The 17,549-nt window shown below is 35.1% G+C and overlaps 1 protein-coding gene across 4 annotated transcripts in view; it reads left to right on the forward strand.

Annotated features, from left to right (window-relative positions):
• Positions 1-17,549, forward strand: part of TBCK (TBC1 domain containing kinase) — a 209,918-nt gene that overhangs the window by 61,615 nt on the left and 130,754 nt on the right. For all 4 annotated transcript variants that reach the window (XM_061419450.1, XM_061419452.1, XM_061419451.1 and 1 more), the window contains exons 7-14: positions 1,754-1,814; positions 3,085-3,146; positions 3,325-3,386; positions 7,700-7,848; positions 9,162-9,300; positions 12,063-12,162; positions 16,798-16,847; positions 17,013-17,142. In XM_061419450.1, the coding sequence (XP_061275434.1) occupies positions 1,754-1,814; positions 3,085-3,146; positions 3,325-3,386; positions 7,700-7,848; positions 9,162-9,300; positions 12,063-12,162; positions 16,798-16,847; positions 17,013-17,142 (753 nt within the window). The remainder of the gene's footprint in view (positions 1-1,753; positions 1,815-3,084; positions 3,147-3,324; positions 3,387-7,699; positions 7,849-9,161; positions 9,301-12,062; positions 12,163-16,797; positions 16,848-17,012; positions 17,143-17,549) is intronic.

Genomic DNA, 17,549 nt, shown 5'->3' on the forward strand with positions numbered 1-17,549 from the left:
CTGTTATCCATAAAGGCTGTACCAATTTACATTCTCACCAACAATGTAACACTGTTCTCTTTCCCCTGCACCCTTTTCAACATTTATTATTTGTAGATTTTTTGATGATGGCCATGCTGACCAGTGTAAGGTGATACTTCATTGTAGTTTTGATTTACATTTCTCTAATAATTAATGATGTTTAGCATCTTTTCATGTGCTTTTTGGCCATCTGTGTGTCTTCTTTGGGGAAATTTCTATTTAGATCTTCCGTCCATTTTTTGATTGGGTTGGTTTTTTGTTATTGAGCTGCATGAGCTGTTTGTATATTTTGGAGATTAACCCCTTGTCAGTTGCTTCATTTGCAAATATTTTCTCCCATTCTGTGGGTTTTTTCATTTAGCTTATGATTTCCTTTGCTGTGCAAAAGCTTTTAAGTTTAATTAGGTCCCTTTTGTTTATTTTTGCTTCTCTTTTCATTACTCCAGGAGGTAGATCAAAAAAGATCTTGCTTCAATTTATGTCAGAGAGTGTTCTGCTTGTGTTTTTCTATAAGAGTTTTAGGGTATCTGGCCTTACATTTAGGTCTAGAAGATTAACACTGATAGTAGTGTAAGAGATTAAAAAGAGAGAGGAGGGGCAATTTATTTTCAATGATCTCTCCACCTGTAGTTCTAATTTCATAAAACTTTAAGAAAGTTTTTTCTTCTCTATTAAAAAAAGAAAATCAGAGCCTCTTTCACTGCATAAAGACCAAGCTGTCTTCTTAAACCTTCTCCTTCTAAGTCTTTTTAAATGATCATACAAGTTTACTTTGTTTATAATAATAGAATAGCCAAAATTTATGAAGCATTTTCTTTATGCAGAAAATGCTAAGCAGTTTTTTATACATCATATAACCTTCACTGCAACCTACATGGCATGTATAGTTAACATTCCAATTTATAAATGAGGAAAGTGAGGTTTAAAGTGGTCAAGTAATTTACCCATAGTATATAACCCGTGGTGGAAAGTCCAGCTTCACACACAGTAGTTGCTCAACACATAATCATTGAAGTTGTGCTTGATTCAAGACTCTTTTTTAAGGAGCCCTCTGAACCAACTAATAAGGAATAAGGAAACAACTAAAATATAACGTGTATCTTAAAATAAAGGGCTATACCAGCTACTATGGAAAACACAAAGATGGTTGTCTTAAGTAATTTTGAGAAGAGGAAGGAGTGTTGTGGGATGTTTCTTAGTGGAGACAACAGATCATCTGGGTCATGATATATAAGTGAGAATTAGCTGGGTGGATGAAAGGGTGAAAAGACATTTTGGTCTCTTAATCAAATAAGACTCCTGGAGTCCCTTTGGACAACCAGATAATATGTGGGTCTCAAAAATGAAGAATGCTTGAGATCAAACTAAAATGTAATGATTCTTAGATATACAAAATGTTTAAATGGTAAGCATTATGCAACATTAAAAAAATGTATGTCACCAATGATTTTTCTTTAGTGGAGCCAATTCAAAAAAAATCTGATATACACATGTATACCTGTGGCGGAATCATATTGATTTATGGCAAAACCAATACAATATTATAAAGTAATTAACCTCCAATTAAAATAAATAAATTTATATTAAAAAAAAACAAACAAAAAAATCTGATAAAACCTCTGAAGAGAAATAGAGATAATTGAAAAATCATTTTCAGCAATGAAAAATAAAACCTCCCTCCCTGGGAAGAATATGTAAATGTTAATAAGAATTGCTTTTATCTTTTATGTAGGGAAGAAAATTATTTCAGAGTTTGGATATTTCTGAAAGACTAAAATTTTTGCTTACACTGGGTAAGTGTCTCACAATTATCTTTCAGTTATAAATATAATCTTTAGTGAGAGTAATTATACACATAGAGAATATGTTCTTCAAAATACTAACTACACTGAAAAGGCTTCACTTTCTTCAGCTTTCCAGTGATCAGTGATAAGCATTAACAGGACACTTTAAGCACCCTTGAGGTACTACAGGAGAGCTTTTCCTGATTCACTGTAAGGAATTATAATGTCCTTGGATATAATCTTAGCTTTATGATCTAGCCAACCAAACTAACTTTTGAATCAAAATATGAAATTGTAAAATTGTACTTCTCTGTAGCAGTTACCTTCAATGTACTATAACTTTTGAGCTTTCCGTTTAGTGAATTATATGTAAGTAATGACTGACAACGGAGAAGGCAATGGCACCCCACTCCAGTACTCTTGCCTGGAAAATCCCATGGATGGAGGAGCCTGGTGGGCTGAAGTCCATGGGGTCGCTGAGAGTCGGACACGACCAAGCGACTTCACTTTCACTTTTCACTCTTATGCATTGGAGAAGGAAATGGCAACCCACTCCAGTGTTCTTGCCTTGAGAATCGCAGGGACAGGGGAGCCTGATGGGCTGCTGTCTCTGGGGTCGCACAGAGTCGGACACGACTGAATCGACTTAGCAGCAATGACTGAGGAAGAATGTTTATTCTTCCTTCTAACAAGCTCATATGTTTCACATGTGTATAATCCAAATACTTGTAATTCACATTTATAAAAATTTGTGTAATCCACTTAAAGTAGAATAAGTTAAGGATGTATGGTAAAAAAAGAGAGAAAAACAGTGATAGAGCGCTTTGTATAAAAGAATGTCAGATCGGTGTCCAGGTTAATAGGGTCTACAAATATGGATGTGTATAGAATAATATTAGTGAATATTAAATAACAATGGATTGTAAATAAAATTGTATAAAATTTTATAATTTTATCACTTTAATTTCAAAGATTGGTAATATGGCTATTAAGGAATCTTAGAGATCTATAAATGGTGTCTACAGGCTAAACCTTATACTGTAAAGACCAGAAAAAATGTGTGCACATTCTTCAATTGTATTTAATGAAAACAGTCTTATAAGCATAAAAATAAAGCCTTTATCATTTATTAAAACATATAAGGAAAAGTCTCAAGCTTTTTAATATTCCAAGTTCCAAAATTGCATTATATAATTTAAAATAATGTTATTAAAGTTTAACTCCCAGTCTGGTAAGTTGTAAAAGCAGCTTTGATTCATGTAATTTTCCTCTTTTATAGACTGTGTAGATGACACTATAATAGTTCTGGCTGAGGAGCATGGCTGTCTGGACATTATAAAGGTTTGTCATTACTCTGTTCTTGAACATTTATTTTGCATACTTGGCATCCAGTAGCAAACTATTTTAAAGCAAAGGCTTTCCAAAACAGTCAAAACTTCTTAAAGTAGAAAATGATGTAAGTAATATAAATTTTTAAGTGGATTGTTTAAAATAATTACTTTCTCTCTCTGTTTACCAGGAGCTTCCTGAAACTGTGATAGATCTTTTAAAGAAGTGCCTCACCTTCCACCCTTCCAAGAGGTTGATATCAAGAGTTTGGGATTATTACTGAGATCTTAACATATAAGTACTTAGTTTTTTAATACTAATGGATTAAATAAGAATATTAACATATGTAGTAATGTATGATTGATATTAGTATCATAACTGATAGTTTTGGCTTTAATGTATGGTCGTAAGAGAAGAAAAAAATAATTAAAACATGATCAGAAAGCTGACATATACCAAAATCAGCCACTAGTTCATTTCCTAACCTCCAATTTGAAAATTAGCTGAACTATGGAAGGTAGATGTGCCTAGATACAATGATATGAGAAAAATGAGAACAAAAGTTTATTGGCAAATAAGTATTATATAAAAAACTTACATAGTGAGCTAAGTTAATAATTGTTGATAATGTAAAAGGATTTCTTAGAAGTTTTATTATGTTCATTTGATGATGTCACTGTTACCCATTCATTTGTCCCTAAACTCTGTAAGTATGTAATATTTGAAAATAATATATTCTGATTTATCTTTATGAAAACATCTTTATCAAGACATGTTCAAATGAGAGGAATGGTATTAAAGCATAATTTTGGGTAAATATACCACATGAATTTATCTCAGATGACCATTATATCTACTACTGTGGGCACACACCCCTTAGAAGAAATGGAGTAGCTGTCATAGACAACAAAATATTCCAAAATGCAGTACTTGAATGCAATCTCAAAAATGACAAAATGACCTCTGTTCATTTCCAAGGCAAACCATTCAATACCAGGGTAATCCAAGTCTATGCCCTAACTAGTAATGCTGAAGAAGCTGAAGTTGAACGGTTCTATGAAGACCTACAAGACCTTTTAGAACTAACACCCAAAAAAGATGTCCATTTCATTATAGGGGACTGGAATACAAAAGTAGGAAGTCAAGAAACACCTGGAGTAACAGGCAAATTTGGCCTTGGAGTACAGCATGAAGTAGGGCAAAGGCTAATAGAGTTTTGCCAAGAGAATGCACTGGTCATAGCAAACACCCTCTTCCAACAACACAAGAGAAGACTCTCCATGTGGACATCACCAGATGGCCAACACTGAAATCAGATACTTATATTCTTTCCAGCCAAAGATGAAGAAGCTCCATACAGTCAGCAAAAACAAGACAGGTAGCTGACTGTGGCTCAGATCATGAACGCCTTATTGCCAAATTCAGACTTAAATTGAAGAAAGTAGGGAAAATCACTAGATGATTCGGGTATGACCTAAATCAAATACCTTATGATTATACAGTAGAAGTGAGAAATAGATTTAAGGGACTAGATATGATAGAGTGCCTGATGAACTATGGATGGAGGTTTGTGATATTGTACAGGAGACAGGGATCAAGACCATCCCCAAGAAAAGAAATGCAAAAAGGCAAAATGGCTGTCTGAGGAGGCCTTACAAATAGCTGTGAAAAGAAGAGAAGTGAAAAGCAAAGGAGAAAAGGAAAGATATAAACATCTGAACGCAGAGTTCCAAAGAATATCAAGGAGAGATAAGAAAGCCTTCCTCAGCGATCAATGCAAAGAAATAGAGGAAAACAATAGAATGGCAAAGACTAGAGATCTCTTCAAGAAAATTAGAGATACAAAGGGAACATTTCATGCAAAGATGGGCTCGATAAAGGACAGAAATGGATGGACCTAACAGAAGCAGAAGATATTAAGAAGAGGTGGCAAGAATACACAGCAGAACTGTACAAAAAAGATCTTCACTATCCAGGGAATCATGATGGTGTGATCACTCACCTAGAGCCAGACATCCTGGAATATGAAGTCAAGTGGGCCTTAGAAAGCATCACTATGAACAAAGCTAGTGGAGATGATGGATTTCCAGTTGAGCTATATCAAATCCTAAAAGATGATGCTGTGAAAGTGCTGCATTCAATATGCCAGCAAATTTGGAAAACTCAGCAGTGGCCACTGGACTGGAAAAGGTCAGTTTTCATTCCAATTCCAAAGAAAGGCAATGCCAAAAGAATGCTCAAACTCCCACACAATTGTACTCATCTCACACGCTAGTAAAGTAATGCTCAAAATTCTCCAAGCCAGGCTTCAGCAATCATGAACTGTGAACTTCCAGATGTTCAAGCTGGTTTTAGAAAAGGCAGAGGAACCAGAGATCAAATTGCCAACATCTGCTGGATCATCGAAAAAACAAGAGAGTTCCAGAAAAACATCTACTTCTGCTTTATTGACTATGCCAAAGCCTTTGACTGTGTGAACCACAAGAAACTGTGGAAAAGTCTTAAAGAGTTAGAAATACCAGACCACCTGACTTGCCTCTTGAGAAATCTGTATGCAGGTCAGAAAGCAACAGTTAGAACTGGACATGGAACAACAGACTGGTTCCAAATAGGAAAAGGAGTACGTCAAGGCTGTATATTGTCACCCTGCTTTTTTAACTTATATGCACTGTACATCATGAGAAACGCTGGACTGGAAGAAACATAAGCTGGAATCAAGATTGCTGGGAGAAATATCAATAACCTCAGATATGCAGATGACACCACCCTTATGGCAGAAAGTGAAGAGGAACTAAAAAAAGCCTCTTGATGAAAATGAAAGTGGAGAGTGAAAAAGTTGGCTTAAAGCTCAACATTCAGAAAACAAAGATCATGGCATCCGGTCCCATCACTTCATGGGAAATAGATGGGGAAACAGTGGAAACAGTGTCAGACTTTATTTTTGGGGGGTTCCAAAATCACTGCAGATGGTAACTGCAGCCATGAAATTAAAAGACACTTACTCCTTGGAAGGAAAGTTATGACCAACCTAGATAGCATATTGAAAAGCAGAGACATTACTTTGCCAACAAAGATTCATCTACTCAAGGCTATGGTTTTTCCTGTGGTCATGTATGGATGTGAGAGTTGGACTGTGAAGAAGGCTGAGCGCTGAAGAATTGATGCTTTTGAACTGTGGTGTTGGAGAAGACTCTTGAGAGTCCCTTGGACTGCAAGGAGATCCAACCAGTCCATTCTAAAGGAGATCAGCCCTGGGTGTTCTTTGGAAGGAATGATGCTAAAGCTGAAACTCCAATGCTTTGGCCACCTCATGCGAAGAGTTGACTCATTGGAAAAGACTCTGATGTGGGGAGGGATTGGGGGCAGGAGGAGAAGGGGACGACAGAGGATGAGATGGCTGGATGGCATCGCTGACTCGATGGACATGAGTCTGAGTGAACTCCGGGAGTTGGTGATGGACTGCGATTCATGGGGTTGCAGAGAGTTGGACACGACTGAGTGACTGAACTGAACTGAACTGACCTGAAGATCATGGCATCCGGTCCCATCACTAAATGGCAAAAATGGGGAAGCAGTGGAACCAGTGAGAGACTTTATATTTTGGGGCTCCAAAATCACTGCAGATGGTGATTGCAGCCATGTAATTAAAAGACACTTACTCCTTGGAAGAAAATTTATGACCAACCTAGACAGCATATTAAAAAGCAGAGACATTAATCAACAAAGGTCAGTCTAGTCAAAGCTATGGTTTTTCCAGTGGTCATGTATGGATGTGAGGGTTGGCCTATAAAGAAAACCGAGTGCCGAAGAATTGATGCTTTTGAACTGTGGTGTTGGAGAAGACTCTTGAGAGTCCCTTGGACTGCAAGGGGATCCAGCCAGTCCATCCTAGAAGAAATCAGTACTGGGTGTCATTGGAAGGACTGATGCTGAAGGTGAAACTCCAATACTTCGGCCACCTCATGTGAAGAACTGACTCATTTGAAAAGACCCTGATACTGGAAAAGATTGATGGCAGGAGGAGAAGGGGACAACAGAGGATGAGATGGTTGGATGTTATCACCAACTCAATGGACATGAGTTTGGGAGAACTTCTGGAGTTGGTGATGCACAGGGAGGCCTGGCATGCTGCAGTTCATGGGGTTGCAAAGAATCAGACATGACTGAGCTACTGAACTGACTGAACTGATACCACATTAAGAGAGTAGGAAGAAAATCAGAAGATAGTATTGATTTATAATTTTATTATTTAATGAAGATATTCAGCGAAGCAAGTTTATGATGGTCAAGCTGAAAGTAAAAAATGGAGATGCTCATATGTAATAATATTTGATAAGTCGTAAAGTACAAAAAGCACAAAAGAGACAAAAAAGTCAGTATTTACTTATAATCATTTGATTCTTTTTTAAAGGTGTATATCTAGACTCTAATAAGGAGAGCTTCATTATTTTGTATGCCTATGAGGTGTTTATGACTTTTAATTATTTCCTTGTAGGTATGCCATTATTCTAGGAACATTTTAATGACTTTAATTCCTGTGCTGTATTTTAAATGTGTTTCTTAAGGCCAACCCCAGATGAATTAATGCAGGACAATGTGTTCAGTGAAGTGTTACCCTTATACCCTCCCTTTATCAAACCTGCCAGCCTGTTTTCTTCTTCTCTGAGATGTGCTGATTTGACTCTGCCAGAGGATATCAGTCAGTTGTGTGAAGGTAATGATAAAGAATACTAGTAATAAAGCCATGTTTTTAAAGGAAGTACCCTCATCCTAGTTTCAGCTTTAAATTTGTCAACAATATATATTTACATTAGTGAGACATTTTGGATACTTACCTGAGAATTAAGAAGTAATTTTGGAAGTGGTTAAAATATAACCTAACATTTTAATCCTTTAAATTTAAATTACTTTGGAGCAAGGACTTTAAGAATCAAAGAAAGGAAGTAGTATCAAACAAAAAAATTTTTCTTATGTAAATCCAGGTCATAATGCTATAATCAGATCTTCTGGTTTCCGGTGGAATTTCTGTTACCTCAATATTTATATAGATTTCATAAAATTTATTATAAATTATCTAAAAATCATATTATTGATAAGTCCATTATTATTAAATTCCATGTTTGTTAGAGAATACCACCTTTTCTCTTTTCATTCCTCTCTGAAAATTACAGCTCTCAAAATGTGTTTTTTAGGGACACCAGTAAATTATATAAAAAATTATCATGACATAATCACGGTAGGAAATACTTACTAAACATTCATTTGGGCAAATACGTATTGAGTTTCTACTATGTTCTCTACACTGTATCTTCAAGCATCATTTGTACTGGGGATATAAATTTTCTTATAAATTATAAAGATAAATTATAAGATAAATTAAAATTTATCTTCTTATAAATGAAGATCCAAGACTTTCTTGGCAGTCCAAGTGGTTAACATTCCACACTTGCTATGTAGGGGGGATGGGTTCAATCCCTGGTCGGAGAACTAAGGTCCCACATGCCGTGTGGAGTGGCCAAAAAACTGAAGGTCAATATGAACATAGTACAATGGAAGCAAAGCCTCTGTGAGACATCAAGACTTTTAAAAGAGGCAGAAATTGTCTCAGGACAAAGGATGGGACAGGGTGTGCTGGTTGCCTACTCAAGTGCTTTTTTTTGCTCTTATTTCTTTCCTGCAGGGCTTGATAATAGCTAGTGTGTGTGTGTGTGTGTGTGTGTGTGTATCTCTCATATATATATATATATATATACACACACACACATATACATATATACACACACTTACGTATATATATCTCTGGTACAGAGGATAAAAATCACACTTTTTTCTCAAAGACACTGGATGCACAACCAGTATGCATATCTGCATTTAATCCTCTATGAATTTTGTAGTATGAATATTGTAAAGGAAATCTTACTGTGTTCTTCAGCTTTTACTTTTTTAAAATGTCAGCTATTATTGCTTGTTGCCTTTTAATAAAAACAGAAAGTGTGATAGCTATTTTTTTTAATTTTCCATTGATAGATATAAACAGTGATTACCTGGCAGAAAGATCTATTGAAGAAGTGTATTACCTTTGGTGTTTAGCTGGAGGTGACTTGGAAAAAGAGCTTGTGAACAAGGAAATCATTCGATCCAAACCACCTATCTGCACACTCCCCAAGTAAGGAAAGAAAACATCTCTTGTAAATGAGAGAAATCTAGTAATAACTTTTTTTAATTTGATAGTTTTTTCTTCTGGTAGGTAGACATTGTAGCTAAGTGATTGTGAAAACAATTTGAAATCAATACCTTGCTTTCTTGGCAGGAGTTTTTTTTTTTAATTCTATTTTTTAATTGGTAGAAAATTGCTTTACAATTTAGTGTTGGTTTCTGCTGTACAACAACGCAAATCAGTCATAATTGTTGGCCACCTCATGCAAAGAGTTGACTCATTGGAAAAGACTCTGATGCTGGGAGGGATTGGGGGCAGGAGGAGAAGGGGACGACAGAGGATGAGATGGCTGGATGGCATCACCTACTCGATGGACGTGAGTCTGAGTGAAGTCCGGGAGTTGGTGATGGACAGGGAGGCCTGGCATGCTGTGATTCATGGGGTCGCAAAGAGTCGGACATGACTGATCAACTGATCTGATCTGATCTGATATATCCCTTTCCTGCTGAGTCTCCCTACCTTCCTATAGTCTCACCCATTGAGGTCATCACAGAGCACCAGGCTAGGTTCCCTGTGTTATTTAGCAACTTCCCACTGTTTTACAGATGGTAATATATATATGACAATGCTGCTTTCTTAATTCATCCCACCCTCATTGTCCCCCTTAATGGACATGAGTTTAAGTAAACTCCGGGAGTTGGTGATGGACAGGGAGCCCTGGCGTGCTGCAGTCCATGGTGTCACAAAGAGTCACACACAACCGAGAGACTGAACTGAACGAACTCATCTTCCCCTGTGTCCACAAGTCTGTTGTCTACTAGGTTCATTATTACCATTTTTTTTTAGATTCCATATATATGCATTAATATACAATACTTGTTTTTCTTTTTCTGACATTTCACTCTGTATAAGAGGCTCTAGGTTCATCCACTTAACTACAACTGACTCAGATTTGTTCCTTGTTATGGCTGAGTAATATTCCATTGTATAAATGTACAACTTCTTTATCCATTTGTCTGTTGATGGACATCTAGGTTGCTTCCTTCCTGGCTATTGTAAATATTGCTGTAATGAACACTGGGGTACATGTGTCTTTTCTCTGGATATATGCCCAAGAGTGAGATTGCTGGGTCATATGGTAGATTTATTCCTGTTTTTTAAGGAATCTCCGTACTGTTTTCCATAATGGCTGTATCAGTTTGTATTCCCACCAGCAGTGCAAGAGGTTGACCTTTTCTCCATGTCCTCTCCAGCATTTATTGTTTGTCGGTTTTTTGTTGATAGCCATTCTGACTGGTATGAGGTGGTACATTATTGTAGTTTTGATTTGCATTTCTCTAATAACAAGTGTGAGCAGCTTTTCATGTGTTTATTGGCCATCTGCGTGTCTTCTTTGGAGAAATGTTTGGTAGGAGTTTCTAATTGCAGAGTTCTTATCAGTGCTTTTGTTATTTTTTAAACTACTATTTTTAATAAATTATTTGTTTTATGATCTATTTGAAGTAAAGGTATTATTGTGGAACATCTCACAATAGTTGGTGATCAATAAAACAAATTGTACAAATAGAACAGTAATATTTAACAGAGTTAATATACTAGGCTAGTATGCCCATTATGAGGAACTTTTTTTTTTTTACTTCTAATGATATTTTAAAATGTACTCAGTGACCTCATTGCTTGTCCTAGAGATCATCATGGTACTAAAGCGCTGTTGAAAAACTGCAGAGTTGTATAAGGTCTTAGACACTATCTTGTAAATTACTTAGAAGTTAAATGACAATACAATGCTAAGAGCCAAAACTGTTAATTGTTCTGTTGCTCATCATGTTCGTTCATAAAAATGAGAACCTACATCTCTTTCCATTAGTGCTTTAAAGTTTTAATTTTAGGTTTTAGGACTAGATTTGATCTTTGTAGGTAACTATAGAAACCATCTGCTGATCATTTTTTTCTTTGTATGTAAATTTTAGGTTAATTGTTTGAATACAGCACTAATTCTGTACCTCTCCCCCCTCTTAAACTGATTCTTAAATATTAACTTCAGTTGTACTGTTCACATGATAAATTAAGTAGAAAAATCAAAAATAAGATGATGGCAATTCCAAGAGTAAATGGTTTGAAGGATATAAAAATTAATTCTCTAAAATTCTAAATATGTTTATTACTCAGTATTCGTTCTCCTGAGAAGTTATCAGCATTAGCGTTTTATTTTCTTCCTCCTTTTATCATTTTTTACCCATATGAATTTCCTCTGGAACATATTACATACTGTCAGTGTAATTTTATCATTGCACCTGCATGAACAGTGTAAATCATGTTCTTGTATCCCTAAAATGCTTTACACTTGTGTGCTTATTTATAGGGGCCTCTCAGGTGGCTCAGTGGTAAAGAATCTGTATGCAGGAGACTTGGGTTTAGTCTCGGGAAGAACCCCTGAAGGAGGAAGTGGCAGTCCACTCCAGTATTCTTCCCTGTAGACATGGACAGAGTTGCCTAGCAGGCTGCAGTCCACGGGGTTGCAAAGAGTCGGACACAACTGAGTCACTGAGCACGCATGCACTGTGTTTATACAAACTCAACATATATTTAAAAATGAAGATTTTTTGGAGAAATTTCAGCCACCAATTACAGATTTTATTCAGTCTAAAATTTCTTTCTTTTAATGAAGAGATTTATGATTCAGAGTAAATTTTATTTTCTAGAAGGTTTTTAAACAGTAAATTGGATTTCTATGCTCATTAAAATAACTTATTTTTTAAATCTCTTTTTAGTTTTCTCTTTGAAGATGGTGAAAGCTTTGGACAAGGTCGAGATAGAAGTTCACTATTAGATGACACCACTGTGACACTGTCATTATGCCAGCTAAGAAATGTAAGAATGGTATCTTGGCAAATTTGCTTCAGACCTTTTTCCTTCTTTCCTCCCTCCCTTCCTTCTTCCTTCCCTCCCTCTCTTAGTGGCTTCTTTTTTTTTTTTTTTAATAAAACCTTACTGATACACATGAAGCCTTAGATTCCTTCCTGATAACATAAAATATGTGAGCATTTCTTTAACATACATGCCCACGAGTGGCATTGTTGGAAAATATATCTGCAATCAGTCTAGTATCTATGGTTATATTTTCTGTTCACAGAAATCATCTTATCACTTTATCTCTTTACCCTCATTGGATAAGGGTTCTCATTTCTCCATATATGTGGTAACATATGGTCTTATTGGAGAAGACAATGGCACCCCACTCCAGTACTCTTGCCTGGAAAATCCCATGGACGGAGGAGCCTGGAAGGCTGCAGTCCACGGAGTCACTGAGGGTCAGACATGACTGAGTGACTTCACTTTCACTTTTCACTTTCATGCATTGGAGAAGGAAATGGCAACCCACTCCAGTGTTCTTGTCTGGAGAATCCCAGGGACGGGAGCCTGGTGGGCTACCGTCTATGGGGTCGCACAGAGTCGGACATGACTAAAGTGACTTAGCAGTAGTAGAAGTATGGTCTTATCAAATTCTTAAAAAATTATTATTCTAAAAGGTGCAAAATGGTATTTTTCTGTAATACTAATTTTCAATTTCCCAATTATTGTACAGTTATGAGCCCTTTTATATTTTTTGTGATTTGCTTACCTCTTGAGTATATTACTAGTTTTTATCTCTTGCCAGTTTTTTTGAATGATTTCTTATTGATTTGAGGATTTAAAAAATGTATTTATTTACATAGTCTTTGTTAGCTATACAGATATACTTCAATTATCTCACTTAGCTTTATGATGTTTCTTGCTCTAAAGTTAGTTTTGTTTGAAATTAATGTAGCTATCCTAGTTTTCTTTTAATTAGTGTTATTCATGGTATATCTTTATTCCTTTACTTTTAATGTATCTATGTCTTTATATTTAAAATGGGTTTCTTTTAGATAATGTAGAGTGTGTCTTTCTTACTACTTTTGAAGGAAAATTTTGTTGGGTACAAAATTCTAGTTTGATTTTTTTTTCTTTTATGCTTTAAACATTTCACCCCACTCTCTTGCTTGCATGGTTTCTGAAGAACTGTCTGATGTAATTCTTATCCTTTTCCTCTATAGGTAAAGTTCCTTTCACTTCTGTTTTAGTTTCTGTCAAGGTTTTCTATTTGTTATTTGAGTTTTTGCAGTTTAAATATGATATGCCCAGGTGTAGATTTTAAAAAAAATTTTCTTGCTTAATGGTCTCTGAGCTTCTTGGAATTTTTCATTTGGTGTATGTCTGATTTTAAAATTTCTGTCATTACTTCAAATATCTCTTCCATTTCTTTCTCTCTCCTCTTGGGTATTCCTGTCACACATAGGTTACATCCTTTGATTATTCCATAGTATTTTCATCTTTCTGCTTACATTACCTACCTCTTCTTGCATGTGGTTCATTTTTTTCCCTTATAACCTTTAGCATTTTAATCAGTTATGTTAAATTCCTGCTCTGATAATTCCAAAATCTCTGCCATATGTGAATCTGGTTCTGAAGAGTGCTTTGTCTCTGCAGAATGTTTTTTTTATACTTTAGCATGCCTTACAATTTTGGGGGTGGGGAGAATGCAACATGATATATTGGTGAAAAGAACTGTAATAAATAGATCTTCAGTGAAAGATTTCATGTTTATCTAGCTGTTTACTATTTGTGTAGCTTTTTTCTCAGAGTAAAATCCTCAAATGTCAATGTTCTTACCTTCCTTACTGTCTTTAGATTTCTCTGGACATAGAATCTGAGGCTTGCAGTTCTTTTAGCTGGAGTCTCCTATATCATACAGAAACTTTGTTGTTGCTCAGTCACTTAGTGTCCAACTCCTTGCAGCCCCAGGGATTGCAGCTTGCCAAGCTTCCCTGTCCTTCACAGAAACTCTACATATGGAAATAAGATAGGGGAGGGAAAGTAGATTGAAGGGCTAATTAGGTCTCAGTGTTTTATAAGCCTGTGTCTCTGGGCTGTGGAATTCTCAGCTTCCCTCCCTGTTGCTTCAGGTGAGACAGGAAGGCTAGAGAGAGCAGTAATTGGGTATTTCTCTTCCCCACATCAAAGACTAGAAGGACCTAGAATTTTGTATTTCCCTTACCGCAGGTCATTTAGGCTCTGGTAAAATAGTTTCCCTGAAGAGCAGGCCTTTACTTAAGACAACAGGATACCCTAGGAGTAGTTCAAAATGGTTATTTTGCCCCTTCTCGTGCAAGAGACAGGAGGGGATTTTTCTTAGACCTTCACCCTGAGAACATGCTGGGACTTATGGGGGTAAAACTCAAGGAAGTGTGAAGTTTCCCTTAGGTCTGGGCCTCCACAAGTTTTTATCTCTCAAGCTTCTATTATCTCTCAAATTGCTAAATCTGCAGCAATCAGTTACCCTTCAAGTGTTTTACCAGGCTCCAGCAATGGCTTCTGTTCCAGCTTAGTTGTGATTCTTTATATTTGTCATTGCTCCAGTTTTCTGGGTAGCATTTTGCCCTGATTCTGATAGTTCTAAAAAGGATTGTTATTTTCAGTTTTTTCAGCTTTTTTCTTGTTGTTAGGGCAGAAAGGATGACTTCCACACTGATGGAGTATTGGTCTGAAAACCAAAATTTCTAGCCTTTTTATTTTTAGTGATCTATGTGCATCCTCAGTCGTGTCCAACTCTAAAGATAAAATAGGTGATTTCCCTAGTCTGTCTCTAGGCTAGCAGTTCAGCACGCTCTCCCCAGGCACGCACGCACACATACACCCGGAGTTCTTTCTTTACCTGGATGCAGCAGGGTCTCCCTCCAGTTTGACTGCCTAATTAAGTGCCTGAGGCTTTGTCCTGTTGTACTCTAAAACCCTAGTCCACAGTTCTCAGTATCCTTTAGTACTAGCTTAGCTCTTTCTCTCTAAATACAGCTTTGTGTCTTCTGTCACTGCATTTTCATTACTCTTATAGGCTTTTCCTCTCATTTAATATTTTAAATGCTATGCAGTAGGAGGATGTTAGACTCTCTTACCTACTTAAATGCCAGCAACAGAAAATTAAAATATATAATTATTACACTTGATACTCTAAACTTACCATCCCTTTGAGTGAAAGACTGTACAGTGGATAAAATAAGTAGTAATACAAGGTGGTAAAAAATAAAATATATCCAAAATATATGTTTCAACTACTTTTATTTAACTCTCAATTTGTTTCTTTAATTTAAATATGATACAAATGATATGAATACAAGTTAAATGAATGTAGACTTTAGTTTTACTTCCCCAATTCCCTTACAGTTCCACTTTTGAAATTTAAAATACTTTTTTCTATAATTATTAAGAATAAATTTTAAATTTGTTAATTTTTAAAATAATATGGAAATGAATAATAATTTTACCTTATACTTTTCTGTGTAAGAATTTTTGCCTTTTATAAACCCTTAATATGCTAATTTTTTAGCTAGAAAAAAAGCAGAAAAGATATTAGCTATGTTTATGACTTTCAGGACAGTAAAACTTAAACTTAAAAAATGTAAGTTAATAATACAGTAAAATTTGTGAAAATTTTAGTTTTCAACTTAGAATTTTAATCCATGAAAGAAATACCTAAAGTCTTAAAAGCAAAATGGGAAATGCATGTTCAATTTTAAAGAAAAGCTAGGCATAAAGTCACTGTTTATCAGATTCTTAGTGCTGGGTTTTTTTTTGGCTTTTAAAAATTCTGGGAACAACTTCCATGGATGAGTGCATAGATGCTAATCAACAGAATATCAATGCTGGGTCTACACAGAGCTCCATCTTCTATGTTAGTCCGCAGAGGAGCATTCTCTGCCTTCCAGTTGGAAGTTGAACTGAACAGCAGACAGGATGGCATTAGCTTTAATCACTCTGCTTACAGTGTATCTTAGATTTTACTTTACTCTGACAGCCTTCTTCTGTTTTTAAAGATATCTATAATTCTGGCAATATTATTATTTGGAGTAACATTTTTTATAATGACTTTGTGAAAAAAATAAAATAATTGCTTTTTGTTAGTTGATTTATCAGCTCTTTGAATCATTTATGTTCAACTTATGATGTGAGAAATTCTTTTGAATCCTTTTTATTATCCTCTTACTTTTGTCTTACTATTTTATTAATGTCAAAACAAAAATCTGACTTTGAATTAAGGAATATATATTCAAAAGTACCTTTTAAAATAATCTTCATATAATTTTAAAATAGTTATACATTTGTTAAAATTTATACTAACTTTAGTTTTCTGAATACTTTATTTAGTATTTATGTTTGGAAAACTTTTATAATAGGTATCTAATCTTTACAAAAGGTACCTAGAGGTAAGAAAAATCAAAAAAACAAAAAGCAATTCTTCACAGATAAATTTAATCACTGGAGGCATGGCATATTTTCATATTTATGTTAGGAATGAATTTTAGACTCTATTTTATACTTTTCTTGTTACCTTTATAAATTCATAATTTTATGTTATTTTTTCTTTTAAATATGGATCAGCATTTCTGTCACAGGTCCTAAACATCAAATATTTTCTGTCTCAATTCACAGAGATTAAAAGATGTTGGTGGAGAAGCATTTTACCCTCTACTTGAAGATGAGTGAGTATATCGTCTCCTTTTACATTTATTTTTCCTATCTGTTTATGTTATTCTGGTGAGAAGCTTGTACATTTTCTTTGGAAAAGAACACAAAACTATGGTATTTGAATTTTTAAAAATTTTATACCTTTTGTCAATTTTTCTGCTTTTGTTTCTCTTTTACAGTCAGTCTAATTTACCTCATTCAAACAGCAATAATGAGCTCTCTGCAGCTGCCACTCTCCCTTTAATCATCCGAGAGAGGGACACAGAGTACCAACTAAACAGAATCATTCTCTTTGACAGGCTGCTAAAGGTAGAGATTCTAAAACCTAAAGTGTTATAAGTGCCCGTATATAGTCCTTATCTTTTATTCATTCATAATTCTTAGGGAATCTTGATGTCATGAGAAGACTAATTCTTATGACTTATGTTTTCTGATTAATTTTAATTATAAATGATACCTGTTCATAGTATATAAAATTAAAAAGTAAACAAGATGCAGGAATCTATGCACAATCATATTAGATATTAACATCCTTACTATTTAAAGAACACCTAAAAACCAAAAGAAAAAAGCACTATTATCTAAACAGGGAAATAGATAAAGAACACAATAGAAATACAACTAGTCAGTAAATCTATTAGAGAATGTATCATTACTATTAATAGAAATGTAAAAAAGTAAAATATGTAAAAAAGTAAAATAGCCTTTTCTTGCAT

The sequence above is a fragment of the Bos javanicus genome, chromosome 6, assembly GCF_032452875.1.
Source record: "Bos javanicus breed banteng chromosome 6, ARS-OSU_banteng_1.0, whole genome shotgun sequence".
Taxonomy (NCBI): domain Eukaryota; kingdom Metazoa; phylum Chordata; class Mammalia; order Artiodactyla; family Bovidae; genus Bos; species Bos javanicus.